Source organism: Squalius cephalus, assembly GCF_949319135.1.
Source record: "Squalius cephalus genome assembly, chromosome: 2".
NCBI lineage: Eukaryota > Metazoa > Chordata > Actinopteri > Cypriniformes > Leuciscidae > Squalius > Squalius cephalus.
Window position 1 is genome coordinate 12,919,704 of NC_137123.1, and position 26,092 is coordinate 12,945,795.

Below are 26,092 nucleotides of genomic sequence, written 5' to 3' on the forward strand. Positions count from 1 at the left end.
ATGTTAAGTTTTGGGTAATAAAGGGGTAACAAGCAGATATACAACCTGCAAAGAACTTCGTAAGTAAAACGAAATTACGGTGTACGTTTCTGTAATTATAGTGTACCTCCGTGTAGGTACACAGCAAAATCCCCCAGTGTTAAATTAACACTGAGAGTGTTAAATTAACACTGAGAGTGTGGATTATATAAACTCTGAGCAGAGTGTTAAATGAACACTGAAGCAGTGTTAAAGTTAATGAGATAATTAAGTGATTAATTTAGTGATGATTGAACATTACTGAAGACACCTGATGTTAACAAGCAGAATCACTGAAGGAGAAAATCTCAAATTGTAAGTTACCATTATGAAGAATAGTGTTTGCTTTAGTTGGGCTCTTCACCCTTATATGTTTACTTTAGATTTTGCTTGTCTGCTGTTGTTGATTTATAACAGTCAGATGAACAAAGATCTATTGTGATCTGATGGTGTTGGTTATGTTTAGACATAATCATGCTGTGATCTGAAAAATGAAACTTATTGAGGTAATTTGGTTTAACTTGATAAGTACAGCAGCTCGGTGACTCCACAGCATATTATTATCAGCTTTTTAATATAATCCAAAATAATTAATAAACATTGGTCTGATCAAAAGACTTTTAAATGAATTTGTTTAGAAACACAGACATCAATAATCAGCCTGTGAATCTCAACAATGGTAACAATAACTTTTCCTCTGGCTGCCACCAATCACAACTCATTAATGGCTCCCATCATGCATTGCGGTATGAATAAATTATTAACTGAATTGTCTTAGTAATTTCCTTTTCCTAATTGTATATTCTGCTCCTCACCATTGTTGAGATGCATAGACTGAATCTTGATGTCTGTGTGTGCCTAAAAGAAATATTTTCTTTAAAAAAAAAAAAAAAAAAAATCCTTCGTACTATATCTAAAATTCTAGATATTCAGAATCACAGTTATGCTGTAATCAACAACATAAATCTAAATCAGAAATAAGGGTCTCAATGAGTTCAGTGAAGCTAATCAAGTTCAAATGATGATTGTCATAACATAACCATCAGATATTTTTTTTTTCTTTGTTCATCTGGCTGCTATAACTCACTAACAGCAGCCAAACAAAGTCTAAAGTAACCATATAAGGGTCAAGAGCCCAACTAAAGCAAACACTATTCTCCATAATGGTAACTTACAATGTGTGATTTTCTCCTTCAGTGATTCTGTTTGTTAACATCAGGTGTCTTCAATAATGCTCAATCATCTCTCAATTAATCACTTAATTAGCTCATTAACTTTAACACTGCTCCAGTGTTCATTTAACACTCTGCTCAGAGTTTATATAATTCACACTTTTCAGTGTTAATTTAACACTGGGGATTTTGCTGTGTATAAGGGAACAATATGTTAAGTTTTGGGTAATAAAGGGGTACAACCAGATATACAAGCAAATTATTTATAATGTAATTATTTTAAAACTAACAGGTACCTAGTCTGTTAATATATTCCAGGCAAAAATTGTACGGCTGTTGTATATAAAAGTTTTTATCACATTTCTGGCAAAATATGTTCTTGTGCAATGTAGTTACAGGGTTACAGTGTAGAAATAACCATAATCTTCACCATGTATGTGTAATCTTGATCTTTGACTCCTGGACTTTGTCCAGTGTACAGATTGAGTGTCATTTGATCACCAATCTGAAGCTCTGCAGCATCAATGCCGATGTGTAGGTAGTTCTTGGAGTCTCCTTTGGGAATGTAAGCGAGAGCCGTGATCGTCTTCACTGCCTGCTGTTCATCTGTTAATTGTGGATCTTTGGTTTTTGCCTGAAAAGAACAAATACACTGTTTTCTGATGTGCAGTGTACACAGCAAAATCCCCCAGTGTTAAATTAACACTGAGAGTGTTAAATTAACACTGAGAGTGTGGATTATATAAACTCTGAGCAGAGTGTTAAATGAACACTGAAGCAGTGTTAAAGTTAATGAGATAATTAAGTGATTAATTTAGTGATGATTGAACATTACTGAAGACACCTGATGTTAACAAGCAGAATCACAGGAGAAAATCTCAAATTGTAAGTTACCATTATGGAGAATAGTGTTTGCTTTAGTTGGGCTCTAGACCCTTATATGTTTACTTTAGATTTTGCTTGTCTGCTGTTGTTGATTTATAACAGTCAGATGAACAAAGATCTAATGTGATCTGATGGTGTTGGTTATGTTTAGACATAATCATGCTGTGATCTGAAAAATGAAACTTATTGAGGTAATTTGGTTTAACTTGATAAGTACAGCAGCTCTGTGACTCCACAGCATATGATTATCAGTTTTTTAATATAATCCAAAATAATTAATAAACATTGGTCTGATCAAAAGACTTTTAAATGAATTTGTTTAGAAACACAGACATCAATAATCAGCCTGTGAATCTCAACAATGGTAACAATAACTTTTCCTCTGGCTGCCACCAATCACAACTCATTAATGGCTCCCATCATGCATTGCGGTATGAATAAATTATTAACTGAATTGTCTTAGTAATTTCCTTTTCCTAATTGTATATTCTGCTCCTCACCATTGTTGAGATGCATAGACTGAATCTTGATGTCTGTGTGTGCCTAAAAAAAAATTTTCTTTAAAAAAAAAAAAAAAAAATCCTTCGTACTATATCTAAAATTCTAGATATGCAGAATCACAGTTATGCTGTAATCAACAACATAAATCTAAATCAGAAATAAGGGTCTCAATGAGTTCAGTGAAGCTAATCAAGTTCAAATGATGATTGTCATAACATAACCATCAGATATTTTTTTTTCTTTGTTCATCTGGCTGCTATAACTCACTAACAGCAGCCAAACAAAGTCTAAAGTAACCATATAAGGGTCAAGAGCCCAACTAAAGCAAACACTATTCTCCATAATGGTAACTTACAATGTGTGATTTTCTCCTTCAGTGATTCTGTTTGTTAACATCAGGTGTCTTCAATAATGCTCAATCATCTCTCAATTAATCACTTAATTAGCTTATTAACTTTAACACTGCTCCAGTGTTCATTTAACACTCTGCTCAGAGTTTATATAATTCACACTTTTCAGTGTTAATTTAACACTGGGGATTTTGCTGTGTAGTATATACTCCAGTGCTTGGTCAACATATGTTAACTGATCTATTTTCCACCAGTTCTTCAGTGAAAGTGACTGAACATTAGTTGAGTTTGCAGGTCTTACAGTGATCTGCAGTGTAGAAGATCCTCCTGGAGTGTTGACGGTAACCTTCACAATGCCATTGGCTCTTGTCTGACCTCTGACCCCTCCAGGATTGATCTCCACTACCACATTTTCAGCAGGAGTCTGGTCAGGATTTGTTACGTAAACCTTTTATAGAAGCCAAAGAAAAAAAAAAAAGATATATATATATATATATATATATATATATATATATACACACTGCACATCACAATAGGGAAGAAAAAACTTCCATTTCATGCAAACTTAATTAGTTTATGATGTTTACTTGTTTACTTTTTAGTCAATGTTTCATACCGAGACACTGAAGGGCATCCCAGGTTTGAAGAATTGTGGTGTTCTTTTGAAGTGGATGGTGTACGGTGACGTCACAATCTGAATGCCTCTCCTTTCTGCTTCCACCATTTCACTGCCTGAAACACACACACACACACACACACACACACACACACACACACACACACACACACACACACACACACACACACACACACACACACACACACACACACACACACACACACACACACACACACACACACACACACACACACACACACACACACACACACACACACACGATTAGCCTCTCATATACATTCACACACAGGCATGTAAACATACAGATGTACAGTATCTGTTGAGTCTTACCACTTTCTGTTAAAAGACTGGCTGAAACATAGATTGATCGTCCAACCAGCTGCTTAATGTCTGGAAAGGTCTTAGTGATCATCTCCCTGCTCAGTTCTGCCTCACTTTCTCCTTTCTTTATCTATTAATATATGAGAAAGACAACAGCAATCAACAAGACGCAGTAAAAAGCATTTTAATGTTTTATTTAAGTCATCCTTTATGTGAGGAGAAATGAGATTGATCCCTGCTTGCACTGTAAAAATTTTTCGTAATTTTAACAGTAAAAAATTGTAAAAAAGCAACGGAAAAGAAATGTTAATTCCTTAACGGTATGTACCCTTACTATATACAGTGGAAAACTGTAATAGCTCTCACGGGACATTTCATGTAATTTTACATTAATATACTGTTAAATGTACGGATTTTGGAAATACACTGTAAAAAAAAAATTACCGTTGCATTTACCGTACCTTACCGTAAAAAAATACGGTAGCAATTGTTTACTAATTTTACAAAGTTTTACATCATCGAACTAAAAATTACGGTAAAAAACTGGCAGCTGGTTGCCAGTACTTTACCGAAAAAAAATACGGTATAAATATTTATGTTTTACGGCACTGAACTAAAGTTTACGGTAAAAAACTGGCAGCTGATTGCAAGCGATTTACCGTAAAAAATATGGTAGTAATATTTTAGGTTTTACGGCAGTGATCTAAATATTACGGAAAAAAAACTGGCAGCTGTGGTTGCCAGTACTTTACCGTAAAAAATACGGTAGAAATGTTTTTGTTTTTACGACACTGAACTAAAGTTTACGGTAAAAAACAAGCAGCTTGCAAGTGCTTTACCGTAAAAAATATGGTAGTAATATTTTAGGTTTTATGGCATTGAACTTCAGTTTATGTTAAAAAAAATAAAATAAAAAAAAACTGCCAGCTGTGGTTTCCTGTAATCTAAAAAAATATTGTATTACAAACCAATTTGTCATAATAAAAGTTATTATTGAGAATTACCAGAGGTTCAGACTATGTTTTATTGAAAATAATAAAGTTTGAAGTTACCATTATGGAGATGAGTGTTTGCTGTAGTTGGGCTCTTGACCCTTGATTTTCTAACTTTAGATTTACTCTGGCTGCTTTAACTGCGTGGTTATGTAACACAATCGTTATGGCATGAAAATCAGAAAGAAAATATGACCAGGTGATGTTGGCAGGTTAATGATGATTTAATCATCATGTAGTGGTCTGATTCACTAATCTCATAAAGAGTCTTATTTCTCACTTTATGAGTAAACTTGTAATATAAATATATTTCATATTTTTGAGTGTAATATTTCTGTGACCCCTCATGTGAGCCAGCAGTGAGCAACAGATAATCTGAAGAACTTTAAATATACATGTTGTAGAAAAGGTTTTGAACTACTGAGAAATTTAAACCAACACAGACATCAAGATTCAGCGTATGAATCTCAACAACGGTGACAATCAACACAATAATCAGATAAAACTCTGAACATCACAAAACAAGCTACTAAAAAGCTGCAACAAAAACAACATCAAAAAAGCAGATATAATAATAAAATAAAATACTAAGGCAATTCAGCATAATGTATTCCTGCTGCAATGCATGCTAGGAGATACTGATGAGTTTTGATTGGAGGCTGCATCAAGTGCACTTTTATCATCACCATTGTTGAGATTCATACGCTGACTCTTGATGTCTGTGTGTGTCTAAAATGCAAATTAGTAGTTCAAACCTTAGTTGTGCACAATGTTTTAAAAAAATTTCTGATTATCACAATACTGATGGATCACATGCTGTAGAATCATAGGACTACTACAAACAATAATGTAAAATTAATGGCACATATAATCAAAGAAAAGACCTTAGTGAATCAAACATGGTGATTGCCATCATCAATACACAATCAACATCACGTGATTCATTCCCTCTCTGACTTTCTAGTCATAATCAGCATGTCTTATAAACACAGAGTTCTAGCAGGCAGGGAAAGACTAGTGTTAGAAAGTCAAGGGTCAAGAGCCCAACTAAAGCAGTCACTAATCTCCATCATGGTGACTTCAAATGAAACAATAAATCATCAACATCTAAACCTCTGTTAATTCTCAAACAGAACTGTAGACGTCTGACAGAAATAAAGTCAGTCTGGTTAGTAATAAGTGAAGCTGGTAATGCTGTTTGTGGAGTTGTTTAATCCTCCTCTGCTGAGATCTTCACAGATTTAATGTCTTCTTTTCTCTTCAGTTGATTTCATCTCAGGCTGTGTCTAAAGTCAGTTGTAGTTCTTGTGTTTCTTGTGTTGTTTCTCTAAATTGACATTCCCAGAATTCCCTGTGTGACACTTCACATTTGATGCTATTTCATTTAAATAATTATGTTTCTTCTTGGTTTTTGTTATCAGTATTATACATTTGGGGTTTATATTACATCATATATTGTTTAATGAATGTTTATGGCATTATTTGGAGTCATGTGTGTGTGTCACCATGATGGTGTTTTGTGTTTGTGTGTATGACACTGTGCACCTTTTAAATATTAACATGTGCCTCAGTTTGTGGAAAACTAATGGTATACTTAAATCATTGTGTTTTTCTTTTTTACCACTTGTATTATTATGATGGTTATCAGTATATTACAAAGATATAAAGTAGACTTTAATACTTTAGTGAAATTTAATGATAACATTTATCGGTTTATGTAATATAACGGTTGTCCCATGAAAACTAAAAGGTTCCTACTGTATTTTGTATGGTAAAGTACTGGGAACCACAGCTGATGTTTTTTTTTACCACACATTTAAATCCTGCTTGAAGGTTTTTTTTCAAAGTAAGGTTGCTACCATATTTTTTACGGTAAAATACTGGCAACCAAGCTGACGTTTTTTTTACCGTAAATTTCACAGGTTTTTTTTACATTGTGTTTTTTTGCCCGTAAATTTAAATCCCGTAAAACATAAAAGGTTGCCACCATATTTTTACGGTAAAATACTGGCAACCACAGCTGCCGGTTTTTACCGTAAATTTCACGGGTTTTTTTTTTAACAGTGTGGAAACTGTTTAATGTCTCTCACCTGAACTCTTTGAAGAGAAGAAGGAATACTTGTTTTCTTCTCACCGTCCATCACACCAAACATCACAAACGCATTTCCTTCCACCTTCTGTCCAAACAGGTACCTATAAAAGCACAGCTTGAACATTTGTCTAACTACCTTCTTTTCTTTCTCCACAGTCATACATGTTTTGAACAACATGAGGGTTTTTCATGTTTTTTTATATTTTTTTATATGAGCATGTACACTACTCATTTTGTATGGTTATCTAAAAAGTGTTAGTTAGAAGAACACCTGTTGGATTTTACAGTGTAGCCAATATACTCTGGAGCTGCTCTCTGTGCCACACACTTTGAAAACCCCTGGTGTAACCAACTGATGTCAGGTTGATTCAGTCATAATAAATGATATATAAAACCTGTTATGGCTTTCCCTTAAGCTGTTGTTGTTTACAACATTTAACAAATGCAAACAGAGTCCATGCATTCAGATTTATGCAAACAAATGTTGCAAACCAAATATTGCCTCAAATCCACTTCCTAGGGCTTCTCAGTCCTTCATGTTTATAAACATAAACACACAGAGTTTCTTTCAGACACAGCATACATCAATATATTGTCCATAATCCATCATGTTCACACTAGCATCCCCAAAATCTGTGGGTGCTTCTCAATGCTCAAATTGATGCTTTCTTGTTTCCTCGCTCCTCCGTCCTCCAGCCCATGACCCGTAAACGCTGGATCTCAGTCGTCTAGAAGAGCATCTCAGTCCTCTAACTGCACTGCGAGGAGGCGAGGAACGATGAGCGAGGAAACTTCAGTCATGAGAGCGGATACACAACAATATTCATACTACCAGTAAAATACAGAATAACCACAACTCAAAAAAATAAGCCTTTTGAGACTAAGATAAATGTCTTTGTTACTTTTGGAAGTTATACTATCTCAAACACTCATGAAAAGTTTTGGTTGCTCTCATAGCACATATTATTTTGTAGTTTACATAGAGATTTTTTTAAATCAGTGTGTGCACACATTAAAGATTAATTTTCAATACAGTGAAGCAGAACATATGTTGTCTTACTTGGCTTCAATGTCGACTGTCAGGCTTTCGTCACCCACATAGAAGAAAGACTTACTGGGTCTTAATCTGACTCCAAATGTTGGCGGCACTATAAACCAATCCAGAGAAAAGACACAAATAAATAAAAACATTATCTTAGTTATCATCGCATTTACACAACACACATTTTGTTGACACACATCTTACCATATTCTTTGACCTCAAAGTCTGCCGTAAACTTCTTCTGATGAGTGTTTGTGTACCGAGTGACAACCTTCCAGATCCCAAGACTGAAACAAAAACATTTCAAAACACTTTAACAAAATATAAATAAGCATTATACAACAGATCAAATGAATCTTATAACACAGATCACATCTAGTATTGTGTAGATAAATTAAAGAGATATCATTGAATCATTAATTAAAGTTCACTCAGGTTGAATATCTTCAGTCAGCGTTTCACACACCTGGCAACCTCAGGAATGTCGTATATCCAAGACTTCATCCCTTTCACTGGATATATCTTCTCTGATGAAAATGTGATGCCTTGTGGATTCTTCAGAAACACAGAAATCAGCATTAACACTGTGTGTTTACTGAGATCAGCAGTGCAATGATGCTCATTACAGCTGAAATGTCTACAGTGTGTGTGTGTGTGTATTAACACTTATATAAGTGTGTACCATGATCTCCACCGTGACGTCAGTCTGACTGAGTGGTTTCATGTTGGGCGTCAGAGAGAAAATTCTGTATTGAACTGCAAAAGAGGTCAAAGCAAAAAACTGAAATATGAGTTCTGATGTTTTTTACTCAGATTCAAACCCTGATTCACATAGCAGTCAGTTTAATAATAAACAATTATGTCATGCTTATGTATAAAGTTCACATCGTGCTTTATATTTTCCAAGTATTTCATGAGTTCCTTTGCCCATATAATCTTTAAGCTAAAAAGGTTAAGTGTATTTGGCTTTCTGTCCACAATGGAGGGCTCAATGAAGCAGCTTCAACTCGAGCTTAGATATACCCTCCAGTGGGACTACTGATGCTTACATGATGAGTATGGTAGCAAGATGTTATAATTATGTTATTTAAATGATGTTGGTGGAGTTGGGGAGGTAGAGGGACGCCAAAACAGCTGATGAAGGTGAGCGGCTGCTTATGCTCCAGCAGTTAATTGATAGATTAGATTAATTCCTCCCGAAATTACGTTGTGAACTTTACTTAGCACTGAATCGTACCTCTGCTAGCAGGCGTGTAGATGGGCTTGTCTGTCTGTACAAATATATATCCAGTCTGGAATGAGACCATGACCACTTTCTCCAGAGTGTGAGATGGAAACTGAGCTTGTAGATACACATACTGCTTCTCCAGAGGGTCATCAGAGAACAAGTACATATCATCAGGGATCTAGAGAACAGATAATCATCAGCCAAAAAATTTTATCTGATAATAAAATAATGAGAATGTGTTATGATCCCAGCTAACAGACTTTTGTTATAAGAATGTTCTCCAAATATTCAGTGTTGGTTCTGGGAACGTGAAAAATGTCCAGTTTTCTTGACGTTAGAGGAACGTGTTTTAATAATGTTCCTCAAACGTTCTTTCAACTTAATTTTGATTTAAAATTCAACATTATAGGAACATTGATTTCTAACATTCCAAGAACTAAAAATGTCCAGTTTCCTTAATGTTACTAGAATGTTATTTAAAGGTTAGTGTGATGTTTAAACCTCTGTTAATTCTCAATAAGATCTTCTGTAGACGTCTGACAGAAATAAAGTCAGTCTGGTTAGTAATAAGTGAAGCTGGTAATGCTGTTTGTGGAGTTGTTTAATCAGATCTTCAGAGAGTTAATGTCTTTTATCTTCAGTTCATCTAAGGCTGTGTCTGAATAAAGTTGTAGTTTGTGTTCGTATTACTCTTTCGAAAGATGATTGAAAGAAAGTTTCAGGAACATCACACTAACCTTTAAATAACATCCTAGTAACATTCAGGAAACTGGAAATTTGTATGTTGTAACGACTGAGACAAATCAGACAATTATTGATTGTAATATTAATTTAGCTACCTCAAGTTAATCCAATTAACTGACCCAAATATTAATAACTAATCATAATTGATAATTATGAGTTATTATTAATATTTCCCCTTTGGGCTAATTTGTTACGATGTTCTTGGAATGTTAGAAATCAATGTTCCTATAATGTTGAATTTTAAATCAAAATTAAGTTGAAAGAACGTTTGAGGAACATTATACCTTTAAAACACATTCCTCTAACGTCAAGAAAACTGGACATTTTTCACATTCCCAGAACCAACACTGAATATTTGGAGAACATTCTTAAAAGTCTGTTAGCTGGGATGATCCCCTGTCTTGTGTGTTCCTGTTCTCTTATGTTATCTCCTGTCTTGCACCATGTTTTGTAGTTCTTTGTAGGTTTTCAAGTTGATTAGTCTCCAGGTGTTTCTTATTATCTACGCCCCCTTGTTATCATGTTAAGCTTGTCTGCCTGTGTATATATAGCCCTTGTTCTCAGTCAGTCGCTGAAATCACATTCTCTGGGGGGTATTGCACAAAAGCAAGATAAGGGATTAAGCTGGGATTTTCCAGTTATCCTGGCTGAATTTAGCCCTGACTCGGTTGCATGAAGGGAGGCTAAATTAATCTACATTAAGTTACTATGGAGATTTACACTTTGCAGCTAGCCTGCTCCGGAGCAGGCTAACAACCAGGCTAAGATTAATCCTAGTGATTGATCGGCTAGTTCCTCCCTAAATCCTACTAGATATTAATTTGTTTTAGTCACTTCATGGTCCTGCATTAAAATACTAGATATACTGTCATTCATCCAAGTATGCGTACTGTTATTTTAGTTATTATTGAAAACTGCTGTTCATTTCAATGTCAGAGGTTTGATGAATATTATTCGAGATTTAAAGCATTTATTGTCATACACCCAGTGAGGAAAGCAGATTTTCCTGAGCAATTATTACTTTACTGTCCACAATGAATGCCAACACAGTGCAAAAGAACTATACAATACAATATGAGAAATAGAATATAGACTGTATATCTAAATATGCAAGTATAGAGTAGAAATGTACTGTTGAATGAGAAAAAATATCAATATATTATATTTTATTGCAGTTGATGAGATACAGTGCTAAGCATAAGTTTAGACACCCATGCTAAAAAGAGGAATAAAAAAATCATCTTTTGGAAATTGAACTTAATGCCTTAATTAAAAAAAATTAGGAAAAATCCAACCTTTAAGGACACCAATTTTCTTTGTGAATGAATAATGTATCGTAAATAAATAAATGTTCTTCCTTAAAATACAGGGTGCATAAGTCTGGACACCCCTATGTTAAATTCCCATAGATGCAGGCAGATTTTTATTTTTAAAGGCCAGTTACTTCATGGATCCAGGATACTATGCATCTTGATAAAGTTCCCTTGGCCTTTGGAATTAAAATAGCCCCACATCATCACATAGCCTTCACCATACCTAGAGATTGGCATGGTTTTATTTCAGTTAGCCTAATGATTTGCATTGAGAGATGATCTTATGGAAAGAACTCCATGCCAATCTCTAGGTATGGTGAAGGCTATGTGATGATGTGGGGCTTTTAGATGGATAAAAATAGAGCAAATTATCTGATTATAGATTACATCAAATCAATTAGAAACAAAACCTATATACAAATTGATAAGAGTAAAAAGATTATTGACATAAAATAAACTAAATAGATCAAATAGATGCACATAGTGGGTAGGTGTTTGCAATTATTCTACATGTTAAATGCATGTCCACTGGTCACATTTAAGGCAAAGTATACAATTATTTTTGAAAATGACAAGTAGGGCCTAACTCCTTGAATTGTAATTATGAGGGTTTCAGTGGAGCACTGGTTATTTGGACTACTTATGCATTCAATCGGTCCGCTATTATTTGCCAAGCATTCTCTCTTTGCTTTATTACAGCAGCTGTGTTGCCTTTTTTACATATTATATGTTTAATTTCTTCATACGTTTCCATAAGAAGCTTTTGCTCATTAGGCGAAAAGTATGCCGCACGGGTTTTGTCCATTTTTGCATCGGTGATTCTGTGATCGATTTCGTGATCTTTTTAAGAATGCCGTGAACGCGCATTTATCCAAACTATATACACCCGGCTTGACATATCCGCGCGTTCTCATCCTGGCTCAGCAAACGTGCAACGGATTAAGCCAGGATGCACTGATTAAACTAGGTCAAGCCGCGACTGTTCTGTTATCCTGGCTTTCTTAATTCTACTTTTGTGCAATACCCCTCAGGTTTATCATGTTTTTATTTGTTTATGCTAGTTACCTTGTGGATTATAACCTTGTGGATTATTTGAATAAACCTGGACGTGGATCTGCTTCCCAGCCTGCTCCTGACTCTCAACATGTTACAGAATGAAACATCACTGTATTTATGGAGCTCTCACCTTTATATCTGTAAGGATCTGGTAATTGTTTTCTGCAGTCAGTGTCACTGTTTTGTCTGTTATCTCCCTGTCTTTCTTTGGGAAGTTCTTCACTGAGATCCTCACGTTCAGGTTTCCTCCAGTGTAATCCTGAGCCTCCACAAACACGTTCTCTGAGGAACCCACTCTCAGCAAATTAGGAGCTGACAGAACAAACCTGAGGAGATCAAATCACAGCGTTTGAAATCTTAAAAACTGATTATTAGTAACTCTATGAGCAAACGGTGTGTTTAATACTCACAGCGGGTCACACAGTGTGAGGAGGGGTGAGGAGAGAAGAACAACAGTCAGACACAGCAGCTTCACCTCCATCGTGTCTCTGTGTGTGTGTGTGTGTGTGTGTGTGTGTGTGAACCTGTAGCAGCTCAGATTTATACCCGCCTCTGTGACCCTCAAAGTCCAAACTTCTCTCTGTTTTTTTGCATTTGTTTTGTAAGTAAACTGACAGTTCAGCAATCTACAATCTAACAGTATAGCAAGTAATATTTATGTTTGACTGCCATTCACTTTTCAAATCCTTATAAGATCTTTATGAATCTCCTGTATGATACACAAATAACTTCTTTATTTTCATACATTTTCTAAATCAAATATATATTTTAAGTTCATTTAACATATAGACTGAATAAATCTGAATCTTGTGTCTTTTGAATCAGTGCCTAATGAAAAACACAAATGCAAATTCAGTGCGGGAGATTAATAAAGATCTCATAAATATGAAGAGTAGCAGCAGTCAAATTCAGATTTCCCGTAAATGACCTGCAAAATCCTGTTGTGTAAATTCAACCTTTGGTAAACTGGCAGCCGCTCTGTTGATCTTTGAGTATGGGATGAATATCAAAATGATTAACGTTTGCAAGCACAATTATCCATGAACTTGATAAATGTTGCAGATATGTTTTACTATCCACAACCAAATGCCTTTCAACTTGCGTGTGCAAAATTCAAAATTGAATGAATGTGTAGCAATTTGTACAAATAGAGACATTTTTGTGAATACAAATGTTTTCTTTGTAGTAGTGTGTCATAATTTGCGCATGCAACAAAGAAGATGTGTATGTGTGGATCAGGTGACACGCGTGCATTCATTGATGTATTTTCTGAGTCGATCTCATTTGATTCATTTGGATTTTGAGACTTTAATTTTGCTGTGTTTTTAAGCATTTCACAACCCACACACAAACAACTACAAATAAATAGGCCTGGTGTTAATTATTAATGTGCGCACAACTACCCATCTATTTGACAAATTCACAAAGTGCGTCAGTACTAATATAATGCAACTTGTGTGTGCAAAATCCAGAAACGCATGAATGTGCAGCATTTTGTACAAATGGAGACATAGTTGTTAATACAAAACCTCGATTTTGTATTAATGTAGGTCAGAATTTTTGCGTGCAACAAGTAAGATGTGCATTTGTGGATGAAGTGACATGCATGCATTAATTGACTCGTTTCTGAGTCAATCCTATTTGATTCATTTGGATTTTGAGACTATCATTTCGCCGGTTTAGACCATAGACTGTGAAAAAAATATGGACGACGCCCCTTCGCTCTCTTCCATTGGTGAGAACTGAAGCCGCCAGTGTGTCGATATGGCGCTGACATCTTGGGGCTTGAGTCTGCGCAGTAGCGATTTCGGGACCAGACCCGCGCAGTAATGAGCAGGAAGTAAAGCTGCAAAATCAAGGCCCCATCCTCACTCTCGGTGTGAAATAATTAATTATAGAAATTTAGATTTTAAATTTAAAGCTCCAATCTCCTCAGTCCTCCGAAGATCCCGAAAAAAAGTCTGTTGGTGCTTCAGTGACTACTTCACTCAGAGAACTTGTCAATCACAGCTGTCCATCATGACGTCACACCACCGTTTTTATAGCATCAAATAACTAACTAAAAACAAACTTATTTTAAAAACAAACACTTGAATTTACATCAGCGTGATAAAAACTACAGTAAATGACAGAAACCACCTTCGGAAAGAAGATATTTGAAGTGTAATTAAATTGTTTAGTTGGTCTCAAGTCCCGTTGAATAATACATGGAGGCGGGGTTTATATAATAGCGAACATTTATCTAGGTTAACATTAGAGCAAGCGGCCATGCCAGACGGATAAGTCCTCTTCATGTATAACAAATCAAATTCTGTTGCATTTTCTTGCGCCAGTTTGAAAAGGGTGGCTGAAACACTTAGCCTATACAGATAAATGCCCAACACTGGTGTTTTTCTTTAAATAAATTGTTTAGGCTTTAAAATAAATATTGTTTGTGGGCTAATTAATGCCACAATAATTTGTTTATTTTATTGGCTATTTATATTTGTCATTTTTGTTTTGCATTGAATACCATTTAAAGGATTTGCTGTGCACCGCAATGCCATCCTCCCATAGAAAGACACGTTAAGAGCCACCTTTATTTTCTTTATAATAAAGGGTTTCTATGGGAGGAAAACGCTTAACGTGAAATTAAATGCGTTGCGTTCATATTCTGGGCTCATCTGCTTTTCTGTAGGATAGTATGGTTTATTAATAAGGTGTGTACAGCATTTGATCTTTATCACTGAAGTAGCCTAAAGCTTTTTCTTTATTATAAGGGTTTTCTATGGGAGGAAAACGCTTAGCCTAATGTGCAGTTAAACGAAATGTTCGTATTCTGGGCTCATCTGCTAATCTGTAGGCTGCACATGCTTTATTAATAAGGTGTACAGAATTTGACCTTTTAACATGAATGTCCATTGGGGGCTGCTATTGCTTCAGCTTTTTGAACGTAGAAGTATGATAAAGACATGATTGGCTATCAGTTTTATGTGGATAAAGGCATGTCCTTACACATGTCCTTATAAGGCCAAGAATATATGTCATTTTAACGACATAAGATCTCGTTATTACGATGTAATTGGACATGGATGGACACAAATTGTAAGTTACCATTAAGGTGATGGGTGTTTGCTTTAGTTGGGCTCTAGACCATTATATTTTTACTTTAATATTTACTGTTGTTTGACTGCTGTTATTGATTTATAACAGTTAAATGAACAAAGTAAAATGTTATCTTAGTGTTGGTTATGTTTTGACATAATCATGCTGTGATCTGAAAAAGGAAACTTATTGAGATCGTTTGGTTTAACTTGTTAGCTGCAGTTTTGTGATTCTTCAGCCTATGATTATCAGTACTTTACTTATAATTCAAAATATTTAATACACATTGTTCTGATCAAAAGACATTCAGATAAATTAATTTAAAACACAGACATCAATAATCAGCCTGTGAATCTCAACAATGGTGACAATAATAAAGCATGTTGCTGTGGCTGCCACCAATCACAACTCATTAATGGCTCCCATCATGCATTGCGGTATGAATAAATTATGATCTGAATTGTCTATGTAATTTCCTTTTCCTAATTGAATATTCTGCTCCTCACCATTGTTGAGATGCATAGACTGAATCTTGACATCTGTGTGTGCCTAAAAGAATATTTTTTTATTTTTAACAACTTTTAAGAAATCCTTCATATTATATAAAAAATTCTGGGCATTTATGCAGATTCACTAACCAACAACATAACTCAAAGTCAGAAAGAAGGATTTTAATGAGTTCAGTGATCAAGTTCAAATGATGATTGTCATAACATAACCAACACCATCAGATCACTTTTTTCTTTGTTCATCTGGTGATTATAATTCAGAAACAACAGACAAACAAAATCTAAAGTTAATAATAAATGGGTCTAGAGTCCAACTAAAGCAACCATTGATCGTCATAATGGTAACTTACAATTTGTGATTTTGCTTGTTAACATCAGGTGTCTTCAATAATGTTCAATCATCACTAATGTAGGATATTTGTAATTTGTAGTGATTACAATTTAGCTCAAAGGATTTATTAATTAATTTATAGGGAATTCAAAAGAGTCACTTATTACAACCGAGCAAATGACTCGTTCGCGGTTCATTTGAACTGGCTGTAACTATCAACTCTGCAACGGATATAAATATCCGAACTATAGTGAAACACTATATAGTTAGCAAGGTAACTTAGATCAGAAGTTTAAGACATTAAATTTGTAAGCACAATAACACAAGTAATATTTCTCTTTAAAATACAAACAAGACTTTATTGATTATTCTAACACATAACTAATATCTAACACAGACACACACACATTCATACGCGTTGCAGAAAGAAAGAGAGTAAGGAAAGATTAAGTTTTAAGAGTGAGTTTAAGAGTGAGATGATGTAATCCCAAGTTTCTATGCACTTATAAAACACAACCTGAATGAACCATCAATCATTAGTTTAACCCTTTTTTCGTTTCCTAGGTTATTAAATCAGTATCAAATACACCAGTTCAGCTTAAGAGTCTGGAGGCAGTTGCTTGTCTTTGCTTTTGGGGATTCCCTTTTTGTTGCGTGAAAGGGGTTTTCCCGGTCCGTTCATTGGCTGGTCTCCGCGTGCCTGATGTCTGGGTCACGTGGTCAGTCACGTGGCGTGCTGGCGGAATGAAAGTCTTTGTTTGAAGCTGGCTTTGCAGAAGAAACGTGGCTCGAAATCTTGTCGCAAAACTTAACTTAGAACCGAGACTCACAACGGAAAAGAAAGGAAACTAAGAAAAGAAAGGAAATTGAGAGGAGTAGATGATGGCTTGAATGAAGCTGTTTAACCCATGTTCTCAAGATCTTGATTTGGGTTGTTTCGTCTGCGCGTTTACATGGTTCCTAGTCGGTCTTAGATCTTCATCTCCCGCTGCATTTTTGGTTCTGCACTAAAACTCTAAACTTTGTTCTGGTGTTAAGAGTTTAAACTCAAATGTCCGCCCAGCCTCCTGGATCAGTTCTAACCAATTAGACACTGTCTTTGTTTAGGAGGTGGCGTTCTCTTCACTTCTTATCATAAATCAAGCTTATCTGTGCTCTCCTTACTCTCTAAGCTCTAGCAAAGAGTACAGAGGCCACAGCTAAGACATTATTACTATTATAAGAATCCAAAACATTTTCCACAGATTTCAATCAAGCCATCCTTTGAATTAAGAACATACGATAATATTGATATGAAACACAACACATTTTCATTCAAACATCTAACAATAATAACAATTACATGAATTGTATGGCATCTAAGCATATCAGATACACCCATCTATTGTAGGAACAATATAGAATCATGTCGTTGCATGATGCTTGATCTATAAGTCCATTGAAAATTGTTCTTGAATGATTTTATGTATGTTATAGGTAAAATCTCAGTTCTGTGGTTTGAAACGATTTTACACCCTGAGGTCTATCAGAGGTCCTTAAGGAGGGGTCTGGAATGTTGTGGGCTCGAGCAGCTTCTGCTGTTATCTTGATCGGGCTGAATTGTGCTATCTCTGAGCCAATCATTCTTTTCCAAGCTATCTTACATTGACCAGTTCTTTCTTTAGTTGGGCTCATCTTCTTTGAAGCTTGCATGGCCATAAAGTTCTTAGCTGGGGGTTTTCGTTGGTCAACGGAGACTGGCTGGCTGGAGCCTTCTTTTATGGCTCTGGGGTTGGTGATTTGGTGTCTGGAATGTTCAGTTCTGTGAGAAATTATGTTTGAACAATTCACCTGGAAGATTCATTTGTGTTTGTTTCGCACTCAATCCTACATATCCCCTCTTCGTACGGCGATGTGTTAAGATGAAGACATCGGTGAACGCTGGAGAAACACGGGTAGAAGAAACAGACACATACAAAGCAAACAACAAGACAACACCTCCATGACTGGTCACTGTACTGGTGCAGGGCATTAGATTACTTAAGTATTAAAAGTTCAAGTTCATTCTCTCAATATGGTCTATTATATTGAATAGAGTTTACATTTTGGGATTGTTATTCTAATTTGTTTCGGTACGGTTATTCTTTGATCAAATTCTGTGATTACGTTTGTTTGTTATCTTCTCTTCTAAGTTGTTTTACGTTAAGACGTTTTACCTTTTATTTTCTGGTGACATAATTTGTGGTAACAATTATGTGACCCATCATGCATGGAGCTCTCTGGCTCACATTCGTTTTAAGGCGGCTTACAAGTGTCAGGCGTGGTGCGTCAATCCTACTACCATGACCTTGACCCTTAAGGGGGTAGACATGCATTTTACCTAATAAAGGAAGAAGGAAAGTTAAGGAAGAGGTAAAACAAAACAGAGCAGTTGTATGGCTTATAACTACTGTTGCGCAGCTAAGGTGTCAGGTATCACAGTGTAATGAGAGGTGTTCTACTTGTTGGATGGATAGCTACCATGTTTCCTATGATAAGTGTAGCTAAGTCGTTAAGCTAGTTTCTGAAGTTAGTTTCTACTTGTGGGGAAAACATGTTTGCTGAATGTTTTCCATGGTAGATGTGGTTAACCTCTACGTGTTAGTGAGCATGTTAGTGGCGTAGTGTAGTGCATGTATGTATGTATGTATGTATGTAGGCATGTATGTATGTATGTATGTGTGTATGGTCAGATCTGACTCAGTCTGTTTTGCTCCCCCCTTTTCTTGAAGGCTTGCCCACGTGCTTCTTGGCTTAGCTTTGATGAGCTTAGATGAAGATTGGCTTGTTGCATCTTTGCCTTAGAAAAGGGATCTTCTATGATCTGCTGGGGGTCAGTCTAGTAAGGCAGGAAGTTCTCTGGCAGACATTGGGAGGCAGTTTGGCATGGAAGCGTGACGCTGTGGTGCAAGACTTTGTCTCCGTTGTTGCATTCCTCTTCTGATGCCTTCTGGTTGTGACAGACTTTCTGACCTTCTGTGCTTACCGTGGTTACTGTAGCACACACGTGGTTCTTGAGTTTGGAGCTTGTGTGATGGTTTCTTTGTGAGTGATGGGAAGCCAGTGTGGTGTTTTCTGGTACCTCTGGGTGTTTGTCAGTGGTTGGCTGTGAGAGACCCCTCTGTTCTGTGTTGTTGTAGAACAGGTGGTCGTCATCTTCATTATGAAGGCGTACCAGATGATCATTGGTCTTCCGTTCCATCGCTAGTCATAGTGAATTTGACTCATCTTGTTGGTCATTCGTGTTCAGCTTGTTTTCTATGAACACTTTCATTTGCCTCATTAGTTGCTCCATGTCTTCTGAGGGTAAACTGTCTTGTTCTTGGGCACACTCAGTGTTGTGTTTGACTGAGTGGTGCCGAGGTGAGTTTCGTCGTCGATTACTCACATTGAATGCTTTTGGATGCGTTGGTTGACAGCCTTTGGATATCCAGTTAGGATTCCAGTTGTTTCCTTCTTGTGGGTTCATTGAGAAGCGTGGCTGGTCCCATGGCTTTTCCATGCGGTTGGTGTGGTAGTTGTCATTGGCCTGGGGGTCACGTTCTCTGTGCACCTTGTGAAGGACTGTGGTGTTGTCATGCCACTGGGTGTCTTCCCGTGCAAGGCTTGTGTCTTGGCTGAAGGAGTTTGAAACTGTGGATGTTTTCAAACCTTTCTTTGAGGACATCTTTTGTTTAATGTAGGCTTTGTGCGTCAGGTCACGTAGCTGTTGAATTGTCATTGTGTCTGCGCTGGCCATGACATGAAGATGATGACTCAATCCGGGATGCAGGTTCCTCAGAAAAAGGGTTTTGAAATTCACATCCTCTTCATGTTCAGGTGAGTTATGTGCACCAAAGAAGGCTTGTCGAAAACGCTGGTAGTAGGCTTGGGGAGTCTCGTGTCGACCTTGTTTGGTTTCCAAGGCGATTAACACACCGTGTTCCGACTCTGGGCCTGTGAATTCTTTTATCAGTGTCTCACATAGTAGCTGGAAGTTTGACTTTACATGAGCAGGTTGTCGGTCTAGGAAGCTTCGTACCTCTGGACCGGATGTGGATCGGAGGAGGTATAACCTGTCTCTGTCAGTCACATGTGGTCTCACCTCTAGATGGAAGTTGATATCTCGGATGTAGGCTTCAATGTCTTGGCCCTCCGTGGAGTTCGGGTTGAACTGAGTGATATTCTTAACCAGCTGGTTGAGATCTTTAAAGGTCATCCCCTGTGCAGCTTTGGAGTCTGCCTGGATGAGCTCTCTTTGTTTGTTGGCAGTGAACAGTTCTGTGGTGAAGGCTGGTGATGTTTTGGGTTGCGGCCATTCACCTTTTCTGTTGTATGGCAGTTCTTGGATGGGAGACTCTGTTCTGCTCAGCAGTGGTGATGCTGAGGGAGGTCTCTCCCTTCTTGGCTCTGGTTTCTGTTTGAAAACATGCCGGAGTTCATCTCTGACCGCGTAGAGCTCGTCGTTGGCGTCATCTCGCTGTTGGGTCAGATGGTCAATGTCAGCACTGCACCTTTCCAGGTGGTCTTTCAGAGCATTAATTTCAGAGTTCTTATCTTTAATGTCAGCTTTGGCTTTCTCTAGCTGATGTTCAGCAGCCTGGAGTTGGTTTACCAGGTGCATCTGGACAGTCTTTAATTCTTGCTTGTCACGTTCAGTGACTGCAAGGGCTTCTTGGAGCTTGTCAACTTGTTCCTTTGTTTCTTGCTCCACTACATCAGGCATGAGTTTGTCTTGAGCTTTCGTTTTGAGCTGGTCTGCGCAGCGTTGAGTGTGCATCAGCTCTCTCAGGAACTCAGTGGTCTGACGCTTGAAGTCGTCCTGGACTTTCACTTCCAGCTTGTCCATGCGGCTCTGGGCACGTGTCAGCTCCTCCTGAAGGTGGGTGATGTGCTTGTCGCTTAGTGTCAGCTGGGCTGTGAAGGCATTGCTTAGGGAACAGATGATCTTGGTTAGTTCCCCGTGGTTGTGGTTCTGATTCTGGCTTGAATCATGTGTCAGGAGTCTTCTCAGAATTATGATTATTATTAAAAATAATAACAGTTCAATTGTCTTTGGTGTGAGGCAGTCTGTGATGCCTCTGAGCCAGGCGTCCATGTCAGAGGGGTTTGTTGTCCGCGACATGTTGGCACGCTGGGGTGAAGAGACTGACACAGATCTGTGTGGGGTGTAAGCCTGTATGTGGTTGAACAGCTAAGTGTCGTTTCAGTGACTGTACAACAATAGTGAAGTGTTGTAATGTCTAAGTGTTGGTCTCAGTGTAGACAGGTAGGCTAGTGATGTGGACACTTCGTCACTCAACTGAGTAAGGGGAAAAGAGAGAGAGGTTAAAACCAATTTCAATAAAACAAGAAAGAAAATTCTTAAGAAGGAGAAATATTATTTTTCTCGTAAATGCTTCCTATCGGTGAGAATCTGTTTCCAGAAAGGTAAACAATATTATTGTTTATGTTTACAAGGAAAAATAATACAATAATAATGCTGATACCTTTTTTCTAAGTTTGACAGGATTGACACAACTTCAGTTTGGACCGCTTACAGCTCTGCTGGGATGCTTTGAAGGCGACGGTTGCTCAACACTTGTCTCTGTTAATTGATCTTGGATAAGATGTCAAATTGTAAATTGTGTTTACAAAGACAGAGAGAGTATGGAGAACAAGAGAGGGTTTGATTACCAATCAAATACCTAATAATTGTTTTCTTTGGAAAAATTATCTTTCTCTTTCTTTAGACTCGATTGATGGTTCTTCCAGGTTTGTTTCCCACAAATGTGAAGGATGGGAACGCAGGACAGAACAGGAAGGATGTAAGAAGGAAAGGAGGGAAGGAGATTGGATCCACAAATGGCTCTGGAGCCTTTGTCGAACTACGAGTATAGAATTGATAGTTGCCAACAACTAAACATTCAAAAAATAAAACTTTGTAAGAGAGGTTTATCTCTGATTTATTTGAAACTTGTAGTGAGATGCCAATGTCTCCTATTGAGGCTCAGGTGTTTCACTCCCAAGCTAGGAATCAAAAGAGAAATTTAGAAATTATGAAAATTATGAAATCAGATTTATTAAAAAATAAATCTAGAAATCGTTAGAAATTACCTGTTTAGAAAAATAAAACTTCAATCTTGATTTAATATTTCCTTTTTTTAAATCAAATTAGAATTTGGCAATTAATAATCATAAACCAGTATTTTCTTTTCAAGTAAAATGCAGGTAAATGAAATTAATAATTGTGAACCGAAATTTCCTTTTCACAGAAAAAAAAATATGGGTAAAGTATGAGACAGGTAAAATAGGAAAGAAGAGAAGACCAACAGGTGTAACAGTCGAGGTGTTTAAATGGTTAAATCACTTTAACGTTGTTCAAACAGACACATTAACCACAGATGTTAATATTAATGATAACCGTAAATAATGCTTGAGGCTTTAGCATAGTTTAGGCCTCAATGGTAAACAACTACTTAGCTTAGCTTTAGCTTAGCTAGCCTAGCCACCAAAGGGTTCGTTGGGGTCAGAGTTCTCCCGGAAGCGTTGGTTAAGACTTCCGTGTCACGATTGTAACTATGGCGACAAAACAAACGCTAGTGGGCGAACTGTGAATTGCAGTTTGTAAACAAATAAGCAGTTACATGAAATGTCGGCACATTTCAGCAATGTTTGGAGAATATGCACGTACAGTCGTATTACGTGAAATGACGGCGCATTTCAAACTGTGCACTAAAGGACACCACTCGTAGCTGTTTTACGACGTGGGGCTTCACTCAGTTGTTTAAGAGTGATTAACTTTAAAGGACAGCTTTGTGCTGTACTATAGCGATCTCGGCGGATCGACGTCTCTGTGCAATGTTATCCGAGCACACAAAAACAACAGGGTTTTTAACTGTTGGTTGAGTTTCAACATCAAGCTTTACTTGAACACAACTTTAAATAATTCCTATTTAACTACACTCGGACATACGCAGTGTTTACACGAATTAATTGAACAGACAAAGTCACAGATAAGCTTATATCACGGGGATTGCCGTGGAACACGCACTGACAATCTGAGAAATAAAGACTAATCTGTGAGGAGAATATTCGTCCCAGTGGAACACGCACTGAGTCAGACAAATATAAGGTTATACTTATGATGTTTATCACGCATCGCCGTGGAACACGCACGGTGAATCAGATAAATAACGTTAGAACCACGCTCATCGCTCTATGAGGAGAATATTCGTTCTAATATGGTTATTTTAATTACTGCAGTTTTAATTTCATTCAGCTCTCTGACTGATACAAACACACATAACGTTATAGCTATTTGAAAGACTCTGGAACACGCAGATGTCTTAAGCTATAATTAAAGTATTTCAGAATCGAGGGACACGCTCAATTGTTACCTTATCGTTGCGTGGGATCTTATATCTTGGGTTATTTTACTGCAGTTTGAATAAAATAACAAATAAAAAGAATAAAATGGGGAGGCAGACTAGACTAGAGTAACAGCTCAAGCACAGACATTCATTCAAACAGAGCGCGCGGCGCGCGCTGCATACGTCATACACACAGACTCGGAGGTTCGGATTTCTCCGCATAGGCTACTATGAAAATATAATTACTTCGTATATGCTTACAATTTTAGGTTAAACTGCCCGCATTCTCCACCAATATAATGTAGGATATTTGTAATTTGTAGTGATTACAATTTAGCTCAAAGGATTTATTAATTAATTTATAGGGAATTCAAAAGAGTCACTTATTACAACCGAGCAAATGACTCGTTCGCGGTTCATTTGAACTGGCTGTAACTATCAACTCTGCAACGGATATAAATATCCGAACTATAGTGAAACACTATATAGTTAGCAAGGTAACTTAGATCAGAAGTTTAAGACATTAAATTTGTAAGCACAATAACACAAGTAATATTTCTCTTTAAAATACAAACAAGACTTTATTGATTATTCTAACACATAACTAATATCTAACACAGACACACACACATTCATACGCGTTGCAGAAAGAAAGAGAGTAAGGAAAGATTAAGTTTTAAGAGTGAGTTTAAGAGTGAGATGATGTAATCCCAAGTTTCTATGCACTTATAAAACACAACCTGAATGAACCATCAATCATTAGTTTAACCCTTTTTTCGTTTCCTAGGTTATTAAATCAGTATCAAATACACCAGTTCAGCTTAAGAGTCTGGAGGCAGTACTTGCTTGTCTTTGCTTTTGGGGATTCCCTTTTTGTTGCGTGAAAGGGGTTTTCCCGGTCCGTTCATTGGCTGGTCTCCGCGTGCCTGATGTCTGGGTCACGTGGTCAGTCACGTGGCGTGCTGGCGGAATGAAAGTCTTTGTTTGAAGCTGGCTTTGCAGAAGAAACGTGGCTCGAAATCTTGTCGCAAAACTTAACTTAGAACCGAGACTCACAACGGAAAAGAAAGGAAACTAAGAAAAGAAAGGAAATTGAGAGGAGTAGATGATGGCTTGAATGAAGCTGTTTAACCCATGTTCTCAAGATCTTGATTTGGGTTGTTTCGTCTGCGCGTTTACATGGTTCCTAGTCGGTCTTAGATCTTCATCTCCCGCTGCATTTTTGGTTCTGCACTAAAACTCTAAACTTTGTTCTGGTGTTAAGAGTTTAAACTCAAATGTCCGCCCAGCCTCCTGGATCAGTTCTAACCAATTAGACACTGTCTTTGTTTAGGAGGTGGCGTTCTCTTCACTTCTTATCATAAATCAAGCTTATCTGTGCTCTCCTTACTCTCTAAGCTCTAGCAAAGAGTACAGAGGCCACAGCTAAGACATTATTACTATTATAAGAATCCAAAACATTTTCCACAGATTTCAATCAAGCCATCCTTTGAATTAAGAACATACGATAATATTGATATGAAACACAACACATTTTCATTCAAACATCTAACAATAATAACAATTACATGAATTGTATGGCATCTAAGCATATCAGATACACCCATCTATTGTAGGAACAATATAGAATCATGTCGTTGCATGATGCTTGATCTATAAGTCCATTGAAAATTGTTCTTGAATGATTTTATGTATGTTATAGGTAAAATCTCAGTTCTGTGGTTTGAAACGATTTTACACCCTGAGGTCTATCAGAGGTCCTTAAGGAGGGGTCTGGAATGTTGTGGGCTCGAGCAGCTTCTGCTGTTATCTTGATCGGGCTGAATTGTGCTATCTCTGAGCCAATCATTCTTTTCCAAGCTATCTTACATTGACCAGTTCTTTCTTTAGTTGGGCTCATCTTCTTTGAAGCTTGCATGGCCATAAAGTTCTTAGCTGGGGGTTTTCGTTGGTCAACGGAGACTGGCTGGCTGGAGCCTTCTTTTATGGCTCTGGGGTTGGTGATTTGGTGTCTGGAATGTTCAGTTCTGTGAGAAATTATGTTTGAACAATTCACCTGGAAGATTCATTTGTGTTTGTTTCGCACTCAATCCTACACTAAATTAATCACTTAATTATCTCATTAACTTCAACACTCTTGAGTGTGGACTCATGATACACTCCCAGGAGTGTTAATTTAACACTGGAGTTTTTGCTGTGTTCAAAGAACCGTAGTTAACTGACAAGCTGAGCCATATCGCATTAATTATCTTTTAATTATTATTATTATAATTATTAACTATAAATGTTTATATTAGTGACAAATTTGGGGAGAGGATAAATATTCCAAAACTGAAAATACAGTATGAGAATTAACTGCACAATTACTAGACATGTTTTCCTTGGATATTATAGGCCAAATTGCAAGCACAATATGTGGAAAAATAAAAAAGAATTGAGATGCTTCCAACTGTTGCTCTTGCATT

At 37.0% G+C, this 26,092-nt stretch overlaps 1 protein-coding gene across 2 annotated transcripts in view; it reads right to left on the bottom strand.

The window, feature by feature from the left end:
* LOC307152052 (complement C3-like) overlaps positions 1 to 26,092 on the bottom strand; it is a 271,787-nt gene that overhangs the window by 41,992 nt on the left and 203,703 nt on the right. Inside the window, exons 1-12 of one of the 2 annotated variants that reach the window (XM_079860448.1) lie at positions 12,765 to 12,869; positions 12,485 to 12,680; positions 9,251 to 9,419; positions 8,696 to 8,769; positions 8,480 to 8,568; positions 8,218 to 8,300; positions 8,032 to 8,119; positions 6,970 to 7,072; positions 3,897 to 4,017; positions 3,543 to 3,658; positions 3,228 to 3,374; positions 1,621 to 1,824 (exon numbers count right to left, since the gene is read on the bottom strand). The exons of the other annotated variant lie outside the window; for it this stretch is intronic. Coding sequence (XP_079716574.1) covers positions 1,621 to 1,824; positions 3,228 to 3,374; positions 3,543 to 3,658; positions 3,897 to 4,017; positions 6,970 to 7,072; positions 8,032 to 8,119; positions 8,218 to 8,300; positions 8,480 to 8,568; positions 8,696 to 8,769; positions 9,251 to 9,419; positions 12,485 to 12,680; positions 12,765 to 12,835 — 1,461 coding nt within the window. The 5' untranslated portion in view covers positions 12,836 to 12,869. Of the gene's footprint in view, positions 1 to 1,620; positions 1,825 to 3,227; positions 3,375 to 3,542; positions 3,659 to 3,896; positions 4,018 to 6,969; positions 7,073 to 8,031; positions 8,120 to 8,217; positions 8,301 to 8,479; positions 8,569 to 8,695; positions 8,770 to 9,250; positions 9,420 to 12,484; positions 12,681 to 12,764; positions 12,870 to 26,092 lie in introns of those variants that run through there. 2 annotated transcript variants of the gene reach the window in all.